At 36.8% G+C, this 21,127-nt stretch overlaps 1 protein-coding gene across 6 annotated transcripts; it reads left to right on the top strand.

The window, feature by feature from the left end:
- Nucleotides 1–9,591: 9,591 nt before the first annotated feature.
- LOC104247059 (uncharacterized) lies at nucleotides 9,592–16,895 on the top strand. 6 transcript variants are annotated; one of them, XM_009802999.2, is made up of 10 exons: nucleotides 9,593–9,796; nucleotides 13,726–13,828; nucleotides 13,933–13,953; nucleotides 14,051–14,335; nucleotides 14,823–15,110; nucleotides 15,190–15,434; nucleotides 15,867–16,076; nucleotides 16,180–16,272; nucleotides 16,351–16,449; nucleotides 16,526–16,895. In XM_009802999.2, exons 3-10 carry the CDS (start codon nucleotides 13,935–13,937, stop codon nucleotides 16,553–16,555), a joined length of 1,269 nt encoding a protein of 422 aa, XP_009801301.2. In that variant the 5' UTR covers nucleotides 9,593–9,796; nucleotides 13,726–13,828; nucleotides 13,933–13,934; the 3' UTR covers nucleotides 16,556–16,895. The 6 variants fall into 6 exon arrangements, with proteins under 6 accessions (XP_009801304.2, XP_009801301.2, XP_009801298.2 ...); XM_009802996.2 differs by having other exon boundaries at nucleotides 13,933–13,962; XM_009803002.2 differs by having other exon boundaries at nucleotides 9,592–9,796; nucleotides 13,726–13,953; nucleotides 14,060–14,335.
- Nucleotides 16,896–21,127: the final 4,232 nt, after the last annotated feature.

The following is a 21,127-nucleotide window of genomic DNA, read 5'->3' as shown; positions in this document are numbered from 1 at the left end:
AGAGTCATTCTTTTCCTCGATTCGGGATTAAAATTGGTGACTTGGGACACCCTAAATCTCCCAAGTGGCGACTCTGAAATAATTAAACCAATCCCGTTTCGACTGTCCTTTAATTGGAAAAAACTCCCTACGCACCTCGCGGTGCCGGACGAAGGAGGTGTGACATAAGAGAGGTTGTTTGTCTTCTCCATATTCACTTAGATATCCTGCTTTAGGACATTGTCTAATAAAAGACCTTAACTGTGCTTGAGTCGTGCTGCTTATATGTTTGTTTTGAGGAGGAAACTCTGATCCCCTAATTGCTCCTTTTGTATGTTGAAAGTCCTAAGAGTTTTGATTGTTGCCTTAGAATTTTCGCCCTTTAAAACCTTAGGGGTACGTCTAGAACCACCTATAGGTAGAGGTCCTAACTCCCTCCAGGACTATTAAGAAGGGGCGGGTAGCAGCACGCAATAGAAATCGTTGACCAAACACTCACTTTGCATGACCAATAAGGGGATGAGAAGGGTAGATATGGGATATGATGACTACGCGCTAATGTCACGTGTAGACCCTCATTGTGGAGTGTTTACCGGACATTGTGTGGGGTGATCCTATAGGATAACCAACCTAGGACCCCTCTTTACCAAATCCTTTCTTTGCTTAAACCTTTGTTTTACAACTTGTCTGAACCTTTATCTTACTACTTGAATTATTCTAATGTGCTTTACTTGCAACCTATTTGATTCAACTGTTTACTTGTAATGGACTATTTGTGAATATAAATTCGACCGGGACCCACAGTTGTGGACCAAGAGGGGTGCCTAACACCTTCCCCTCGAGGTTATTTCGAGCCCTTACCCTAATCTCTGGTAATGCAAACCAACCCAAGAGTTAATCACTTTAGGTGCCCTAACGCACCATAATCCGTTAGGTGGCGACTCTTTAAATACCCAATTTCCAAAGGGAAATGAGTCATTACACCCCATGAATGTCGAAACTCGGACTTCCCCGTCAAAAAGTGGGGAAAAGGGGGCGGGACAAGTAGTAGCAATTAGTGATTTACTCTATTACTGGTTCATCAGGAAAAGTAATAATAGCATTGTGGAAAGAAAAAGTGTAAAGACAATAGTGAATAATAAAGATCAAATGCATTTGATTAAAACTTGATAAATTGTTCAGACAAAACATGGCTCGATGAATCGAGCATTTATTTTGAAATAAGTAAAGATTAAAATGAAACTACAGGAAATTGTTAATGCCTAAAACGGCTATAGAAGTAAATCCTGCCAAGCTAACCAAGGACTCGGCGAGCTCGGGATGGTGTGGCAGTCCAATTTTTGAGAACAACTCCCTTTGCCACAGTCTGAATGGTGAGACCTTCTTCCTCCTCCTCCTCCTCCTCAATTGTGGCACAATAATCCATGTCCTCGTCTTCTAAGAACAAATCCTTCAGCCCAGCTAGTGCTTCTTCTTCTACAGTTCCCCATATTGTGTCGGCCTGGTGGAAAGCTTGTTCCAAAGGTGGTACCGGTTGCTCAAGAGGCTAATATGGTCCGCACCATGGAGGTGACCACTCCCTATACTCTTGCCATGTATACTGGTATCCGAGCCCAAAGGTGGTACCATGATTTTTCAGCCGTATCGGCTTGGTGATACCCTGGAGGTTCTTTCCCAACCCTTTGCTGGGTTCATATTCGGACCATGCTAGTATGCTTTCTATTTTGTTATTCTACTACTTATCTTTCTCGATGACATTGACCCGTTCGATGTCATGATAGGTTTCCCCTCCTAGACTTCTTCTGTGTCCAATTGTCGTGATGGTTTGACTAGGGTACATGGGGTTACTCCCATCTCCATGAATGATTAACTCCTGACGGTTCCATTCAAATTTTACGAACTTGATGTAGTGTAGAGGGCATGACTCCAGTAATATGGATCCATGGTCGGCCCAACAGAAGATTATATGAGGCTGGTATGTCAAGCACTTGGAATTCAATGTCGAACCAAGTTGGCCCCATCTGCAAGCAAAGGTTGATTTCCCCGATCGTGGCCATCTGGGACCCATCAAAAGCCTTCACATTCATACTGCTTGTCCGTATTTCATGGAAACCTTTGTCTAACCTTTTCAGGGTGTCCAATGGACAAATATTTAGACTCGAACCTCCATCAACCAGGACCCTGGCAATGAACTTGTCTTCAAATTGTACAGTAATATGCAATGCTCGATTATGATTCAGACCTTCGGGCGGCAGCGCATCTTCGTGGAAGATAATCTTATGGCTCTCCAGCACTTGACCGACCATGTTGGCAATTTCTCCACCAGTGATATTGTTGGGTACATAAGCCTCTCTCAGTACTTTAATCAAGGTGTTCTTTTGTGCCTCTGAATTTTGTAATAGTGACAGGATAGATATCTGAGCAGGGACTTTGTTCAGATGGTCAACTAAAGAATACTCTTTTGCCTGTACTTTCCTCCATAGGTATCTGGCCCGGTCTCAATGACAGGCTGTCTAGCAGTGGCATCCTTACTTGAACCTCCCAAGTGTTCAGGTGTATAGACTCTTTCAGTTCTTGTCATTCCTTGTGCAGCGTCAGATTCCTCTATCTTAGTCTTCCATTTTCACCGAGCCTCAGCAACATAATCCCAAGGTATTGCTTTTGAGTTGAATGGGGGTGTGGTTGACACCGTCACAATAAAATGTGTGACCACTTCTACTTCAAATGGAGCGGAGGTGGCTGCGGGCGGAGCTACTTCTACCTCGAATGGAGCTGATGCAGTTACCTCAACATTAATAAGTGCTTGAGTCTAAACCACGATAGGAGTAAGTGTGACTGCAACCTTAAGTCATCGCCTTCTCGAATGAGCCCGATTGACCCCTCAGGGTCCCATTCTTCATTTGTTTCTATAACATGTACATTGTCACCTCTATGATCAGGGAGGGGATTGTTGCAGACATTAGGTGCGACTTCCTTTACTTGTATGACCTTGTTGTCAATGAGTGTCTGGATCTTATCCTTCAACGTTCGGCACTCATCGATGGTGTGCCCTTTCATACTGGAATGGTACGCACAAGTTTTGTTTGAATTGACCCATTGGGATGGATTTTCTAATGCCACAGTGGGAATATGAGTGACGTAACCTACAACGTTTAACCTTTTATACAATTGGTCGATAGGCTCAGCAATGACGGTGTATTGTTTGGGCGGCTTGCGGTCGAAGTTAGGTCTTGGTCTTGGATAATTTTTTCGAGTTGGTGGTGATTGAAAGTGGGATGGTTGGGAATTATAGGTGTGATGGATAGTGGCTGGTTGGGAATATCTGGGAGATAAAGGTTGATATGTAGGTGGTGATGCTTGGTATGTGGGTGGAGGTGTTTGATATGAGGGTGGAGGTGTTTGATACGTGGGTGGAGGTGTTTGATAGGTGGGTGGAGGTGTTTGATATGTGAGTAGAGTTTTTGGGCCCTGGGCCACCATTACTGCCCCAACATCTCTCTTCTTCGATATGCCACCTGATTGTAGTGCCTTATTTGTGGCTTGCAGTGCCTCAAAATTCGTTACCATCCCGCTCTTGATTCCTTCCTCTATCCTTTCCCCGAGTTTGATGATATCAGAGAATTTGTGATTTTTGATGATCATCAGTCTCTCATAATATTGTGGATCTTGTGCCCTAACGAAAAATTTATTCATCTGTTCTTCATCCAAAGCAGGCCTAACCTTGGCGGCTTCCGACCTCCAACGAGTAGCATATTCGCGGAAAGTCTCAATAGATTTTTTCTTGAGATTCTGAATGTAGAAGATATCCGGTGCATTCTCTGTGTTGAACCTGAATGGGTCCATGAAATATGATGCCATGCTTACCCAATTGGGCTATTTCTTGGGATTCTGGCTGATATACCAAGACAAAGCATCCCCAATAAGGCTTCTCATAAAGAGCTTCATCCAAATCTTTTCATCTTTTCCAACCCCGACAAGCTTGTCACAGTAGGTCCTTAGGTGAACCCTAGGATCACCTGTACCATCAAACATTTTGAACTTGGGAGGTTTGTACCCCTCTGGCAATTCAACATATGGTTGTATGCACAGATCTTCATAGTACAAACCTTTTATTCCTCTATCGCCCTCAACACCTTGAACTCAGCATGTTAACTTCTTGAGTTCTTCGGCCATGTTCTTAATGAGCAGGTCATTCTCGGAGGGTTCTGGTCTACAAGAGATTGGTTGGGTAGAATGTCGTATAGTTTCCACGTATATGGTGTTGCTCTGATGGGTGGCAGGGACTTGGGTATAGTGATAGTCATTGGTGGGAATGATGTTACACCCCGCAATATTATGTCAATGTTATGCCCCGCAATATTACGTCAATATTATGTCCCAAAGTATTATATTACGATGATGTTATGCTCTGCAGTAATATATTAAGATGGTGTTACATCCTGGAATAAAATATTAAGGTGATGTCACGCTTTGCAATATTAAGTTACGATAGTGTTACACCCATTAGTATTACATTACGGTGATATTACACTTTGTAGTAATAAGTTACGACAATATTGCACCCTGCAGTATTTTACGTTGAATTTGTCGTAAGGTAATTGACATCAGTCCAAGCAAAAGATTATTTGGGGATTATAAGGATTATGCTATTTCACAAGTGATTAGTAAATTCATGAAGGTTAAGCGAGAGCAAGTCAAAGAAAATGAATTTTGTCCAAGTTTGACATTTTGGGATAAAATACGGCCAGAGCTAAAATACCCAGTATTTATGGACTAGTGTCATACAAGGTACTACATGGCTATGATAGTAAGGTGTACAAGGTATAGACAAAAATGAGTATTGAATGGACAACTATCTAAGCTGCCTAATTATTACAAAGTCCAACATGATTCAAAAAGGAATCAAAATGTATCCTTCCAAAATCAAAATGTCGATCAGCATTTCAACTTCAAGATTTTCCATCTTTCTTGGGTTGAAATAAAGAGTCAGAAGCTTCAAAAAAACGGTTGGAACAAGTTTTATACTTAAAATCCATTCTTTGGTTCAATGTTCGCAAAAACTTTAGAAGCAAATTATAGTTTTCACCATTTCAAGAATATTATTCCATCAGATTATTGTTGGAATAGGATTAAGCCATGATGGCTAAGTTAGAGTGCACATTAATTCTCCTCAGAACATGCAAAGTGTTGGAAAATATTGGAATGATGAGATCAAAAAAATTCTCTTTTAGCATGAGGCATATATCATGGATGACATTGTCGTTAAGGATATATCATCCAATGTAGGTGTAATCTCCAGGTATGTTAAGGCTATCCCTTCTTTCTTTTGGCATGATCCATACGATACAAATGAAACGTGAAAACGCACAAATTCCATGAATAACTCTATTCATAGAAGTATTAGAGCTATCTATGTTCTTGAATTTCTGTGTGTCATAATATTTTATCATCTGTTCATGGGTTTCAGAAAAAAATACGAAAGTTGAAAAAAGTTTACTTTATGATATTACTCAAAAGCAAAATGGTCTTATGAAGCTCCGAAAGATTTTGTTAACGTACTTTTCATGCATTTCATTCATGTACATTGACCCATGACCAGATGGCGTTATATACGCATATATATGTATGCATATGTATATGGGATATGGGAAAGGTTATGGCGTTATATACGCATCACCACCTGATCAGCTGGTATATGGTGATGATGTTGCCCACAATGGCTGAAATATGATTCAAACAGTGTTATATACACGTATATATGTGTATATATATATATATATGTATATGGGATATGGGAAAGGTTATGGCGTTATATATGCACCACCACCTCATCAGCTGGTATACGATAATGATTTTGCCCACAGTGGCCGATATGATATAATGGGATGTCCTCAGAGGATGATGATGTTATGAAACATGTACCTATGCACGACATGACATTCATACGCATATGCATGGCGCTAAAAGTAATTTATGAGTTACAAAGTTATTCAGACTTACAGGTTGAGTCATGTACTGTATATGTCTTCCATGTCTTTTATGTATTTATTTATGTGCCTTACATACTCGGTACATTATTCATACTGACGTCCTGTTTGCCTGGGGATGCTACGTTTCATGCCCGCAGGTCCCGATAAACAGGTTGAGAGCCCTCCAAGAGGATATTAGCTCAGCGAAAGATGTTGGTGTGCTCCATTTGCTTCGGAGTTGCTTGTTTGGCTGGTATGATTTTGACGTGTATTGATTGGTATGGCAGGACTCTGTCCCCACCTTTATAATGTTTATGTACTCATAGAGGCTTGTAGACATATGTCGTGTACATAAAGATTGTACGGCCTTGTCGGCCTATGTTTTGAGTTTATAAAGGATCATGTTGGCTTATGAGGCCCGTATGTCATGTGTATATGATGATGTAATAAGAAAGATACGTTACATTAGTATTCAGTTGAGTAAGGTACCTAGTGCCCGTCGCGGCCCATCGGTTTGGGTCGTGACAAATCCCTTCCATCATAGTCTTGGTGACCATGTCCAACCTAGTGTGGATTCTTCCCTTTTTCATTGGGAACACTATCAGGCCTAGAAAGCACACAATGAACACGAACACTCTGCGGTGGATGTGACCTAGTGAAGTGAGGGTGATCTCACCATGGTAAGTGCGGAAAGACTTTCTATGGCCATACCTCTCGTACATATATTCGAAAGGTATGTAGGAATCCTTCAAACACACTAGGTCAACATTCTTTTTTAGCCCCATCATCTTCAAAAATCCCTTGCTCGTACGGTTTTCTAGTACCAAAACCCGGGACTATCCCAAGTCAACCCTGTAAGTCCTCCTATTTCCTCTAGAAGCGGTGTCATCTCTATGTCACAGAAACGGAACACAACTCTTTCACTATCCCAGAACAAGGTGGCAGCCTCGATCAATTTGTTGTTTGGTTCAATATCTAGCAAGGAAGGCAAGTTACCCGGGTACTTTTTCACATACTTCTTGTCACTTGAGGAAAGGTCCTCCCACCAATCTAGCAGTAATGGTGGGATGTTGCTAACCATACCGAATCTGGGGTCCTCGTGCCTCATTTTCTGCAAAACAAAAAGGTTAGACCTTACCCCCACCAGACTCGACTATTTATACATTTATGATCAACATATCGACATTTAGTTCTCCAAATTAATGCACAAAACGTGGTTGCGTTCGCTGGGATTATAGAAAATCCGATGGACATTGGATAAGGCTTATCTTAAAGGATCATTATGTGGACAACATAACTGATCTGACTAGGTTTGACCATGATGCATGCACAATTTAAACAGAGTAAGGTTTTATGGGGTTTTATACTGATACCTTCAAGTGGACAACTTGAGGGGGAAGGCACAAAACCGTCGACTGTACCGCTGATCGACTGGTTTTACCGCAAATAAGCCTTTCCGAATTTAAGGGTAGTAAATAGGAAGAGCGCAACCACTCATTAAAGTGTTGCTATAAGATTTTAGACGCACGAGTGAAATATGATGCGGATCATGATTTATGTAGTAATTAATAACATGTAGTCAAGTATTTTCACGTAGGAAAATAAATACAGTATTTAAATAATTGAAAGACAGTTACATGAAAAAGAAACTAAAGAGACAAGTCAGTTTCAGCGCAATAAAGAAATCAAAAATGCTTTAAAAATAGACAGTTAAATTCAAATAAGGGAGAAGGGTACGAGATAAACATGCTTGGACTAATTTGTAAAAGACAAGTTCATTATGGTAACAACCTAAAGGTATCCCTAGCAGAGTCGCCATGCTGTCGTGCCCCATTTTTCCGTTGTTTTGACGGGGAAGTCCAGGTTTCGACATTCACGGTGTGTAATGACTCATATCCTTTTGGAAATTGGGTATTTGAAGAGTCGCCACCTAACGAATTATGGTGCGTTAGGGCACTAGAGCGATTAACTCTTGGGTTGGTTTGCATTATGAGAGATTAGGGTAAGGGCTCGAAGTAACCTCGAGGAGAAGGTGTTAGGCATCCCTCTTGGTCCACAATTGTGGGTCCCGACCAAATTATATTCACTAATTAGTCCATTACAAGTAAACAATTGAATCAAATAGGTCGCAAGCAAAACAAGTTGGGATAACTCAAGTAGTAAGATTTGGACAAGTTGTAAAACAAAGGTTTAAATAAAAAAGGAATCTGGTAAAGAGGGGTCCTAGGTTGGTTATCCTATAGGATCATCCCACACAATGTCTGGTAACACTCCTAAATGAGGGGCTACACGTGACATTAGCGCATAGTCATCATATCCCATATCTACCCTTCCCATCCCCTTATTGGTCATGCAAAGCTAATGTTTGGTCAACGATTTCTATTGCGTGCTGCTACCCGTCCCTTCTTAATGGTCCTGGAGGGAGTTAGGACCTCTACCTATAGTTGGTTCTAGACGTACCCCTAAGGTTTTAAAAGGCAAAAATTCTAAGGCAACAATCAAATACATTAAGGACTTTCAACACATAAAGGGAGAAATTAGAGGCTCAGAGTTTCCTCCTCAAACAAACACATAAACAATACGACTCAAGCACAGTTAATGTCTTTTATTAGACGATGACCTAAAGCAGGATATCTAGGTGAATATGTAGAAGACAAATAACCTCTTTTAGACTTAGAAGTTATAACCCTAGCAATTGCCTATGGAATTTTAAAGTCTGTTAGGATCAGAAAACATTAAGCAATAGAGACAATTTCAGAGATGCAGTTTTGAAAGCGCCCTAAGGGCTTGCCTATACGCGGAGTACTGATGTCTATATTAATACAGAAACAGAGCGGTTTTTGAAACGGACATCTTTAATACCTATAGGCATGATATCTAATGAGATTGAGGCAGTTTGAAAGAACTTGTTTTAGGAAATGCTTAATACTTAATAAAACCAATTCAGAAATGAAATAGGCATGATCAAGTTGACTTATTTAGACTAAATTAGATTGAAAGACAGAATTTTGAATATGATTCCCTATAGGTATGATATCTAAGTTTAATACTGATTTTAACGATTTGCAGGCATGGAAACACACATAACACTCGTTGCACCAGAATCCGAATTAAGTCCTATAGGCATGGCATCTATAAGTTAATCCGATTTTTTTAGACATTGAAAGCATGATTCTTATTACGAAATTATCTGAATCCTATAGGAATGGTTTCTAGACGTGACAAGATGTAGAACCTTATAGACATGATTTCTATTTAGTAGAGCAAATAGATTTAAAAGCAAGATCCTAGGAGCATGATTTCTACCCGCATTACCCCATAAAGCATGTATCTACCCATCCTTTTCACTAAATACCCCAATATCTGTTTACGAGTTATTACAGACCAATAAATGAATTACACAAGAAACACTACAAGAAAAAGGGTTATTAGGGACCAAGATTTAGGGACGAGTTTAAAATCTGGTCCATAAAAGTGTACTTAGAGGGACGAGATTATTTTTGGTCCATAAATCACGATTTATTTTTCCTAAAAAAACGAAGGGATTTAATTTGGTCTGAAAAAAAGACATATACCGGTCTCTAATAATCACATTCAGTGGGAGACAGAGGCGGGAATAAAAAATAAGTGAAAATATTTGGCGCTAGTTTCCCAAACTTTTTCTCCCTCTCTCTCATACATAAGTAAAAAAACTTTTTACTTAGCCTTCCCAAACGTTTTTTTGCCTCTCTCTTTCTCAAAACCCTTGAAATTCCTAAACTCCTAAAACACTTGTTGCTCGATATCAAGCATTGTCTGGCAAAAAAAAATTTCTCTCAATCACTCGGCATTATTCGGCTACATCAAGAGTGAGTTTCTTCAATTTTTCTTATTTTGCTTCATTTTTTCTTTCTGATGAAAATTAGATTTTTTTTCATCCGTTTCTTTATTTCTCTCTCTTTTTTACCTATGTTTCTTTGATCGAGTTTTTCTTTATGTGGAACATTAATTTTTGTTGTGTGGGAGGTAAAAGTGAGAGTATTGGATTCGATTTTGGGGCTTGGACAACAAGAACAGAGGTTTTGTCATTAGGTTTCTTTTCTTTTTTTTCTTTGAAATATTAATTTTTGTTGTGTGTTAAAACTGAAGTATTTGTGGATTTATTGAGGGGTTTTATCTATTAGGGTTACATCAAAATAAGAGTTTTGGGAACTTGCTTGAAGGGCTAAGAAATTGTCGTAGGTATATTGTGGGATTTTGTTTGTTGTGGGTTTTGTTATGTGGTGAAGAATTGGTTGAACTTTTTACATATTATGTGTTCTAATTTAGTTCCTTCACTCTAGAATTTTAGCACATGTAATCCATTATATGCAAAAGTTAAAAATAAAATCAGTAAGAGCATAATCAATATGTTTGTACATGTAAATTGCATAAACCATCGCTAAAGTAATCCATTATATGCAAAAGTTAAAAATAAAATCTGATTTATTCAAATTAAACATTAAGGTTCTGTTTAAACTCATTTATGTTCTGCTTGTATTAGAATTTTGTATCATTCAATTTTTAAACTATTGTTGTTAGGAATATAATATAGCGAGAAAGAGTTATGTGCTCCTATCATGAGGTTGATAATAGCGACAAAGCTGAAAAGTTTTCTGCATTACTAAATCTCCCTCCATTGTCTTTGTTTATGTTTTTTTGTCAACTCCGTCAAAATATCACAATAGTACATATACATGTGCCATGGTTAGTCATAATGATTATGCCGAAATATTTATTAACTGAATAGGAATAATTTATGTAAGACACATCATGTATTTATTGTGCGAGTATATTATCTGTTTTGACTTTCAATTTATAGTTTATCTCATCTTGTGATATCTTAGGAAGTATTGATCACTAAAAGAGTTTGCAAGTTAATAAAAGGTTGTGTGCATCTATGTAATTTTGTTATTCTAAATAATTTTTTTCATCTAATATTTCTATACTGTTTAAGGTTATGGCACCAAGTAAGAAATGGATGCAGCTTATTGATAATCGGCTCGATGAAGCCTATTTAATTGGGGTGCAGAAGTTTTTAGATTATGCTTTTAGAAGAATAGGAGAATCATATGAAATACGATGTCCCTGTGTCAAATGTTGTAACACAACATTAGGAACACGCGAGACAGTCGAGTCACATTTGAAAGTATATGGAATAATAAAAAATTATACTTTTTGGTATCACCATGGAGAAGTTTTAGGTGAGCCACAGTCGGAACTTGAAGATGAAGATGATAATGAAGCAGAAGAATACGAGAGTGAGGATGAAATAGAAGAAATTTTGAGAGATCTATATCCTAATCATGATAGAAGCACTGCAGATATTGGTTGTCATGATTTACTTCAAGAAGAACCGAATGTTGAAGCCAAAAGATTTTACAGTCTATCGAGGGATTTTGAGAAGCCACTATACCAAAACTCAAAAATTTCAAAACTTTCCACTTTGATTAAATTGCTTCACATAAAAAGTATGGATCGCTGGAGCAATGAGTCATTTACAATGCTATTAAAAATGTTAAAGGATGAATTGTTGCCCGATGAAGTGGATTTGCCAAATTCATATTATGAGCGAAAAAGGTAATTCAGAATCTTGGGCTTTCCTACTATAAGATTGATGCTTGTATAAATGATTGCATGTTATACTTGAAGGAGGATAATTTACTTGATTCTTGTAAAATTTGTGGTGCATCCATATGGAAAATAAATAAACATAGCGGGGAAGCCAAGAATAAATAAGGCAAAAAGATAGCAGCTAAGAGTTTGCGCTATTTTCCATTAAAGCCTAGACTTCAAAGGTTGTTTATGTCTACAAAGACATCTTCTCTAATGACATGACATCATGATAAAAGAGTTGATGATAGAATAATGAGGCGCCCAGCTGATTCAATGGCTTGGAAATCATTTGATGAACTTCATCCCTCATTTGCGGCCTCGCCTCGTAATGTTCGACTTGGACTTGCTAGTGATGGATTTCAGCCATTTCGCAATTCAAAAACCTCATATAGCATTTGGCCTATGGTACTTATTCCTTATAATTTACCACCTTGGTTGTGTATGAAACAAGAAAATTTTATTATGTCAATGCTTATTCCTGGTCCAGATTGTCCACGAGATGCAATTGACATATATCTTCAACTTTTGATAGAGGAACTAAATGAGTCACGAGAAATTGGTATTGAGACCTTTGATGCATCTACTAGACAGAATTTTAAGTTGCATGCTTCTTTGTTATGGACCATTAATGACTTTCCAGCATATGAAAATTTATCTGGATGGAGTACAAAAGGAAAATTGGCATGCCTATGTTGCAATAAAGATACTTTCTCAACTAGATTGACCAATAGTAAGAAACAATGATTTATGGGTCACCGACGATATCTTCCTCTTAATCACAGATGGAAGAATGATAAGGAGTCATTTGATGGCACAAAAGAGCAACAACTCCCACCAAAAATACGTTCTGGTATTGAAATACTTAATCAAGTGTGGGATCTTGAAGGAGATCAAAATATCACATGAGAATCGAAAGGATAACTGGAATAAGAGAAGTATTTTTTTGGAACTTCCCTACTGGAAATCTTTGTTGTTGCGACATAATTTGGACGTTATGCATATTGAGAAAAATATATGTGATAATATTTTGGGGACGATCATGAATTCTAAAGATCATGAATTCTAAAGGAAAGACCAAGGACACCATTAATGCTCGGCTAGATTTGCAAGAAATGAACATTAGGCCGGAACTGCACCCCATCAAAAAGGGAGAAAAGTACGAAGTTCCAACTGCAAGTTATACATTATCTCCCCAAGAAAAGCAAATTATGCCTCGTTTTAAAAAATTTAAAGGTTCCAGATGGATTTTCATCTAATATTTCTCAATGTGTGAACTTGAAAGAACATAAGATTTCTGGCTTAAAGAGTCATGATTGCCATGTTCTTTTGCAACATTTACTCCCTCTTGCACTACGTGGTATGTTGTTCAAAGAAGTATGTGAACCACTTATTGAGTTGTCTTTATTTTTCAATATTCTTGGAGCTAAGGTGTTAAGGATGGATGACTTGGAACGAATTGAAGCTCAAATTCCTATAACTCTTTGCAAGTTAGAAAAAGTATTCCCTACACCATATGTGACACATTTTAATGGCTACGTTGTTAATGGATATAGATTTCATGTAGAAGATTGTGATAAACAGTTAAGGACTCAAAATTGTGGTGTGGTTTTTGTTGGAGAGACTGAAAAATACAGTGAAAATATTGATTACTATGGAGTTTTAACTAATATTCTTGAATTGCAATTCATGGGTAGAAGAGTGGTTTAATTTCGATGTAATTGGTTTGATGTGTATGATAACACGAAAGGAGTTAAGAAAGATGAATATGGTTGTGTAAGTGTTAATTGGGGACGATTTTTGAAAACAAATGAGCCTTTTGTATTAGCGGACCAAGCATCTCAAGTGTTTTATGCTAATGATAATTCCAATAAAGGCTGGCGTGTAGTGAGAAAGATGCAACCTCGTGATTCCTATGAGATTGTGCAACAAACGGATGATGATATTGTAGATTTAGAAAATCACAAAAATAAACGAAAAAGAACGAATGTGGTATGCTATTTCTATATGCATTAGCATATCATTGTTATATATTATTTTTATTTATTTATTAAGAACCATTGTTATATATTCTGATTACATGATTTTTTCATTGATAGTACATTGTCTTTATAATGTCTTGATTTTTCTTGTGATTTTTTTGTAGGTTTAATATGAAACCATTAAAGACTGGAAAGGAGGTGGGATCCACTATGAAGTCTACTAACAAATATACTTCGTTGCACCTGGTGCTATTGGGAAGGACCAAGGTGAGGGCTTAGATCTACGTGCTCTTTGGGGTTATCTGATTCTACCAAGCATGCTGCTCAAGAAATACAAACTGACATTCCATTTTATACATCTACTGATGAAGTTATGAAATACATTCAAACAGGTGAAACAAGTATGGTTTCTCAAAATTTTTGTGCTGTTAATATGTAAAACTGAATTCTAATGTCAAAGTTTTTACTAATATAATTTTTTTGTACTAGGTGCTATAGCAAAGGGACGAGGGCGAGGGCTTAGATCTATGTGTTCTTCGGGGATATTAGAAAATAAGTTGGGATCCTCCTTCCATCAAAGGATTCTTTATGCTAGTCAAAGTGTGCCAAGAATTTCTAACAATACAAGATCAAATTCTACATTGTCTGCTGCTCAAGAAACGCGAAGCACGATTAAAATCCCCTCGGTTCTTGAGAAAGATCATATGCAAACTGATGTTTCATTTTCTCCATCTACTGATAAAGTTATACAATCTCCCCAATCAGTCGAACCAAGTATGATTTCTCGAATTTACTGCAGAAACAGTTCTACTTAAATGAAAAATAGACATAGTACGAAGATGAAATCAATTGTCTGAGCCTCTCATTTTCTTTATCAACTCCACTGAGCTAGGAACACAACACTCTACCTTCATCCTATCTCAGTTGGAGTTGATAAAGGAAATGAGAGGCTCAGACAACTGATTTCCTCTTCGTACTAAGTCTAACATGTACAAGATATTATGAATTGAGAACCTAAATAGACAAAAGAGAGGCATAATTACATAATTACAGTATAAATACATTCTTAGTTTCTCTCTTGAAATATCTTAGTCAATATATAACAATGACCTAATCTGATTACAATGACCACTTTTAAGGATATCAGATTCAATTGTTGTATCAATCTGCTAAAGTTTTTTTCTTCTTCACATCTATGGAGTTACTAATTTATATAACTAAATTTTAATGCAGAACTTTGTACTAATATGATTTCTTGCAGGTGCTATAGGGATGGGACGAGGACGAGGGCGAGAGCTTAAATCGTTGACCTCTTCAAAGGTTTCTGAAAATAAGGTGGGATCCTTTCATCATAATGCTCTTTACGCTAGTCAAGGCATGCCAAGAACTTCTAACAGCACAAAATCAAATTATACAATGTTTGCTGCTCAAGAAATGCGAACAACAAATGTAACTCCCTCTGTTCATGATAAAAAGCATGTGCAAACTGATATTGCATTTTCTCCATCTACTGATCAAGTGATGAAATCTTCCCAAACATTTGAACCAAGTGTGTTCTCAAATCTATTCGATCATAAGTTGATTATTTGTGTAATATTTACAAATACTTCTACATTATTTAAATGTAGGTTCATGTACTAGTAAGGTAAAAAAAGTTCGAGGAAGTAACAAGTGCAAAGAAGTTGCATCACTTGAAGTGGGGCAGAAGCTAAAAGTAACATTTTACAATAATCGAACAGTTGGAAAGAATAGCAATCTATTTGTGAGGCACTTGGGAAAATTAGTTCGTGACCGTAATATGTGTCCATTAGGAGTATCATCGTGGGATGACATTAAGGAAGAAAAATTAAATCATATGTGGGCAGCTGTTGAGGTAATTGGATCGAGTGTTCTGTTTTTATTCTTGGGTTCCTCTTTTCTTACTAATCTGGAGATGTGGCTATGGCCTCTATTACTTATATATTTTCTCTCATTTGATTATATATGCTAGAAGCTTTATTTCTTATATAGAATGAACTTATCTGTTAGAGAAGAGATTATAAGACTAAGTGGACAATTAACGCACTTACTCCTGCTTCTAATCTGTTATTGGCAACTAGATGTTGGCAAGGAATTATCTCTGTAATGCTAGAACACTGATGTTCCCTAGTAATTATTCTTTTTCTTATTGACTGAATTACATGAATTTTTGTCTTTTCAGCAGATACTATGAGGGAATTCCAATTTACTGACATTGAATCATTGAATGACTACTAATTTATTTTCACATACTCTAAAGGTTTAAAACTTATTTATTTTATTGTAGGATAAATTTGAGAGTGATGACATGGATATCCATCGGGATCATATTTTGAGTTGGATGAAAGAATTATGGAATAAATGGAGAGGACAATTTCATGCAAAGTATGTGAAGGGTAAGCCAATACAAGAGGCTCTTAGAAATGTGCCAAAGGGAGTAGATAAAAAACAATGGGAATGGTTGATAAAGGAGCATTTTTCTTCAGAAAGTTTTCAGGTTTGACATATAATACTTAGTTATATATTTTCATTTCATACTATGATCAATTGTTTGAGATTTATTTATAACATTTCAATCTAATATTGTTACGCAAATATAGGCGAGAAGCCACAGGAACGCAACAAATAGAGTTAAGCTAAAGATGCTTCATCATATTGGTAGCAAGCCAATTAGAGAAATTATTTATCAAAAGGTGCTATCATAATATATCTCAATTCTTTTCTTTGAATATTGACATACACTATTTGACATGGTTTACTTTGATGTGAAGGGTGGAAAAGATGGCAACCCACCAGATTTGGCAACTATTTTCTTTGAGACTCGCAAGAAGAATAACACACTTGTTGATTTTGAAACAATTGAGAAACATGTGCGTTTGATTAATTGAACATCTACTTTACTTTTAGTTAGCACATGTTCTGATAATCTCTTTATATGCTTTTCAGGCTCAAATCCAAGAATTGGTGATGTCCTAACCGTCTCTTCCAAGCATAGAGATTGTAGAAAAGTGCTTTGGACCTCAAACTCGTAGCCATGTATTTGGTTTTGGAGGTGGAGTAAAAGCAAAAGACTTGAAAGGTGGCACTTCTTCAAAGGCTGAACTAATATCTGAGTTGCGTTCAACTCGAGAAGAAAACAAATCTTTGAAGGATCGTGTGTCTACATTAGAAAATGAGATGAAAGAAATGAAGCAAGTAGTATTTACTCAACACTCCAATGTCAAGCCTCCGACATCGACCGTTTCAGAAGAATGACCATCTGATTAACATGCCAAGTTAATAACAACTTATTTGGAATATTAGTTCATTTTTTTAATTGATTGTGCATTTGCTGCTTTTCTACATTTTCCAGTTCTATTGCCGCATTCGACACCTTTCTAGTTGCGGTAATTTTCCTTGAATATCAAAGTCGACATGATCTGTGATGGATTCTTGGGACCATTAATTTTCTGAACTTTAAAAGAGAAGCTTTTTTAACTTTCACTACAACTAGTCTGCATATAAGAAAATTCATCTAAATATCTAAATAGTGTTAAGAACTAGTCTACTGATTTTCAGGACAATTTTGGGGTCTGTTTCTAAATATTTGTGATGTGTATTGTGGGACATATACAATAACACATGTGCTAATGAGAAGTGTAGCATACATAATTTGGATCATGGTTTAACTTGGATTTCAGTAGTGTTTCACTTAGTACTCGATTTGAAGATAACTGAGCTGCATACACTAATTTTTCTTCACTAAATAAAAAAGGAAGTACTAATCTCAGTAGTGTTTCACTTAGGAATTTTGCTCATTACAGGCTGTCTGCAAATCCTAGTCACCTTTTCTTCAAGTAATATGAGATACCCCTAGAAAATATAAGATTTCTTTATGAAGTTGTTTATATGTGTGGTATTTTGAAAAAAAATTCATGAATAGAGCTGACATGCTTAAAGTTCTTATTTCGGAACCAAATTTATGAAAGAAGCATTTACACTTACTTTCGAATGTGCTTGTATCATGGACACTTGTGCTGCTGCTTCCATATCTGCCTTTTTAAAACTCTACACTTGTGTTGCTGCTTCAATAAACCTCTCTACACCAATTAATAAATTCTACTCTATTTGCCGCAAACTAAAAAGCTTTGTTTCTGCTTCGACTTCCGTATGGGAAGGAATTACTCTAGTACATGAAGAGAGCAGGGGAAAGAAGTGGCTGAAACTAAGTGATTTAAGCATTGTTTACTAACCTATTCCCTTCTTTTTGTCTAATGATATAAACATATTGTTTTCCTATCACAAGATTCTTTTGTGTTGTATCTATTGTTTCTGGGTGTCCCTAACTAGACTCTTGTTGCATTGCGTCTACATAGATTATTTATTCTAGAGCCGAGGGTCCTTCGAAAACAGCCTCTCTACTCTCCGGGGTAGGGGTAAGGTCTGCCTACACTCTACCCTCCTTAGACCCCACTTGTGGGAACTCACTGGGTTGTTTTTGTTGTTGTTGTTGTTTAATTTGGATATTCAACCATGCTATAGTACATGAACTATCTGTTGCATAGAATTATGTTCTTTTCTGAAGATTTGCTTGAGTGAGACAACAATCATGTTTGAGCTGTCCGTATTAGACATATCACCTTCGATTGGCTTTGATCTTCCGTAACACTTGGGATCTTACTTATTTACCTTGAGATGACTTTGAATTAGTCTTGAAACTATTGATGCATGCCTATCATTGCCAGAGTATTCTTTAAGCAAGCAGTCTTGTATATACTAAATTATAGTGCTTTTTAAGGGGGCAAATTGTCAAATATCCAATTGATTAGAGTACATAGTTCATTAACGAAGCATCACGCTTTTTCTCATGTTTATGCTTTAATGCTGTGTGTTTCTGTCCCCCATTTCGCCCCAACCCACGCCTCAATTCCCCATCACAAAATTAAAGGAGCACTGCAGAATAGCAATCAGAGAAATAAAGGCTTAGGAAAACTAGTTTATGTTCGTATTATCCAAAACATATTATTTCTAACCCACTTATGTTTGTTGTCATTCAGCCTCTTTTACGGTGATGGTTTATGTTTCTAATTTGGGCAGTTATTCAGGTAAGAGGTTAAATATCTATTCCAATAAATTAATTGATTTTATAGTATCTTTATATTTTTTTTCTTAACAATAATTGTTTGCATCCTTTTTCCAGGTTTTGGAGAGTATAACTTACCAGTCAAGACGCAACTTTTGAAAACTATTATTTTAGAAGATGACTATCGTTTTGGAGACTATCGTATAGAAGATGACTATCATTTTGCTAGGATATTATTGCAAAAAATGTTATTATATTTCTAATTTAGGGATATTAATTAGGTATTTTTGCTATGGGATATTGTAAAAGTTATTGTGACTTACATCATGGCTATATATCTTGTCATGACTTACTCAATTTTTGTAATAGAAAAATTTATCTTTATATTATCTTTTGTGCCAATGGTTTTTAGAGAATTTGGTTAATATTGAGATTTATTGATACAAAACTTTAGGGACCAACAGTAAAATTTTGATGGACCAGAGTGATAGTCCCTAAAATATAATTTTGACCAGTTTAATGTCCAGTTAGTTAATCATTAGGGACCAAAAAAGTAGTCTCTAAATCAATTAAGGACCAGATAATGATTGATTTAAGGTGTTATTTTTGTTTTATCATGGACCGGAAATCTGGTCCTCAAAAATCTTTTAGAGACCAGAAATGAGCTGGTCGTTGAAACCCTTTAGGGACCAGTGTTAATAACCCGTCGCTATTGACCTTTAGCGGCGAAGCCTACAACGACGGGTCGCAACCAGGTGAACTTGGTCGCTATTAATCTTTAGGGACCAGATTTTGATTTTTAAGGACCGTTTTCTCGTCTAATAGCCGTTTTTCCTGTAGTGTAAATAAAAAATCAAGAAGCTATTTTATAAGGAGCCTTCAATTAGGCCCAGATTCCCCAAAGCCTCCAATGACCTCATATGCCTCAATTCCATAGACAATGACATAGTCTAGGAGCATCAAAGTTCTCTAAGGATCTCAAGGATCCCGGGCAGTGCTTACACCTAGACATGGTAACCAAAATTGAACAAGTGCAGTGTGGAAGGGCCAACCTCAGTATGCCAGAGTTCAGAGGGTTCTCAAGAGGATCCCAAGGCAGTACACATATTGGAGGGGCAGAACTTATTGACTAAGAGTAGAGTGAAAGTGATTTACACAAGTTGGAAGGTTTTAGTAAAAAACTGTATTAAAACAAAGTCTTTTTGAAAGTAATTTAGTAAAGCAACAGAGACTATTTGAAAAAGAGATTGGAGTAGTTAACAAAGTCCAAACACCTTAGGATAAGTTCATATACAGCCAAGAGTCACAACATCAAGGCATGTTTGGTAGTCACAAACATGGGTAAAGTGGGTTTGGGAATACATAGGACACATAATTAAGCAAAGACTTGGGAATTAGTATAGTCATGCCCAGAAGCAGCTAACTAGACATAGTCACAAAATCAAACATAAAGAACAGACTCACATGCAGGGGGTAGGGATTTGGGGAATTCATGGTGGTAAACATATAACAAGTAAGAGATGATTAGTGTAGACATGCTCAGAAACAAACAGAAGGGGAAATATATTGATCTCAAGGGAGGGGAAGACATGATGACATGCTAATAATGTAACCCTTAACTACAAGTTTTACAACAAAACCACAAATAGAAGCAAACTAGAAACAAGATGAACTGAAACAATAAGAGAATCATATTGTTGTTAGAACTTTGAATTGAAACTAGGACATACCAGTAAAGAGGATAGTGAGCAAAATGAAAGAACAAGAGAACACAAATGGTTAGCCTTGGCTTGCAGCTGGCTAACTTAAAGCAGTAGCAGGTAGCACAAGAGAGAGAACAGAAATTTTTAAGTATGTGAGATAGTTTTGAACCAAGAGTTCTTGTCTGTGTGTGTTAATGAGAGAGCATATATATATATATATATAGTTTGAGATGAGGTAGAATAATTAAGTAAGAATCAAAGTCAAGCAGTAATTATGGAACTATGTATCAATTAGTATAAAATTAGTATAAGTACTCCCTTAAGTAAGGGAGTTAATTTCAAACGGTAAAGCCAAATAAGGAAAAAGATCACATAAGACTGGAATATAACACACAAGGAAATAATTTTAGCATAGTGTAAGTATAGAACATGTAATTAAGGCTAAGTACATAATATCCCAAATAAGGAAATAACATAAGAGTCGGTTGACAGCATAGTCGACCATAAAATAAGGCAAGGAAAATAACTTAGTGGCTGAAAATCAGTAGAGAATATTACAAGAGAGTTGAAAGATATCAATCACAGGGAATCAAGGATTCCGATGGACAATAGTATTGATTTAGGGGGGGGGGGGTTACCATAAATTTCTATGAACAAACGGAATAAACATACAATAGGCAAGAAGAGGCAAAAATCAGAAACCCTAATAGCACAGTAGGGTAAAATCATACAAGATTAGGGATTCACATGGAACATATTACTGATTAGAGGAGTTTAACAGAA

This window comes from Nicotiana sylvestris, chromosome 5 (genome assembly GCF_000393655.2).
Source record: "Nicotiana sylvestris chromosome 5, ASM39365v2, whole genome shotgun sequence".
NCBI lineage: Eukaryota > Viridiplantae > Streptophyta > Magnoliopsida > Solanales > Solanaceae > Nicotiana > Nicotiana sylvestris.
This window is presented reverse-complemented; position numbering and strand designations above follow the sequence as displayed.

Excerpts from the sequence above, each read along its gene's own strand:
- LOC104247059 (XM_009802996.2), top strand. The coding sequence starts at position 13,935 with ATGAAATACATTCAAACAGGTGAAACAA. Across the intron at positions 16,077-16,179 it reads TTTCTTCAGAAAGTTTTCAG|GCGAGAAGCCACAGGAACGC; the intron begins GTTTGACATATA and ends ACGCAAATATAG. Across the intron at positions 16,450-16,525 it reads TTGAAACAATTGAGAAACAT|GCTCAAATCCAAGAATTGGT; the intron begins GTGCGTTTGATT and ends TATGCTTTTCAG.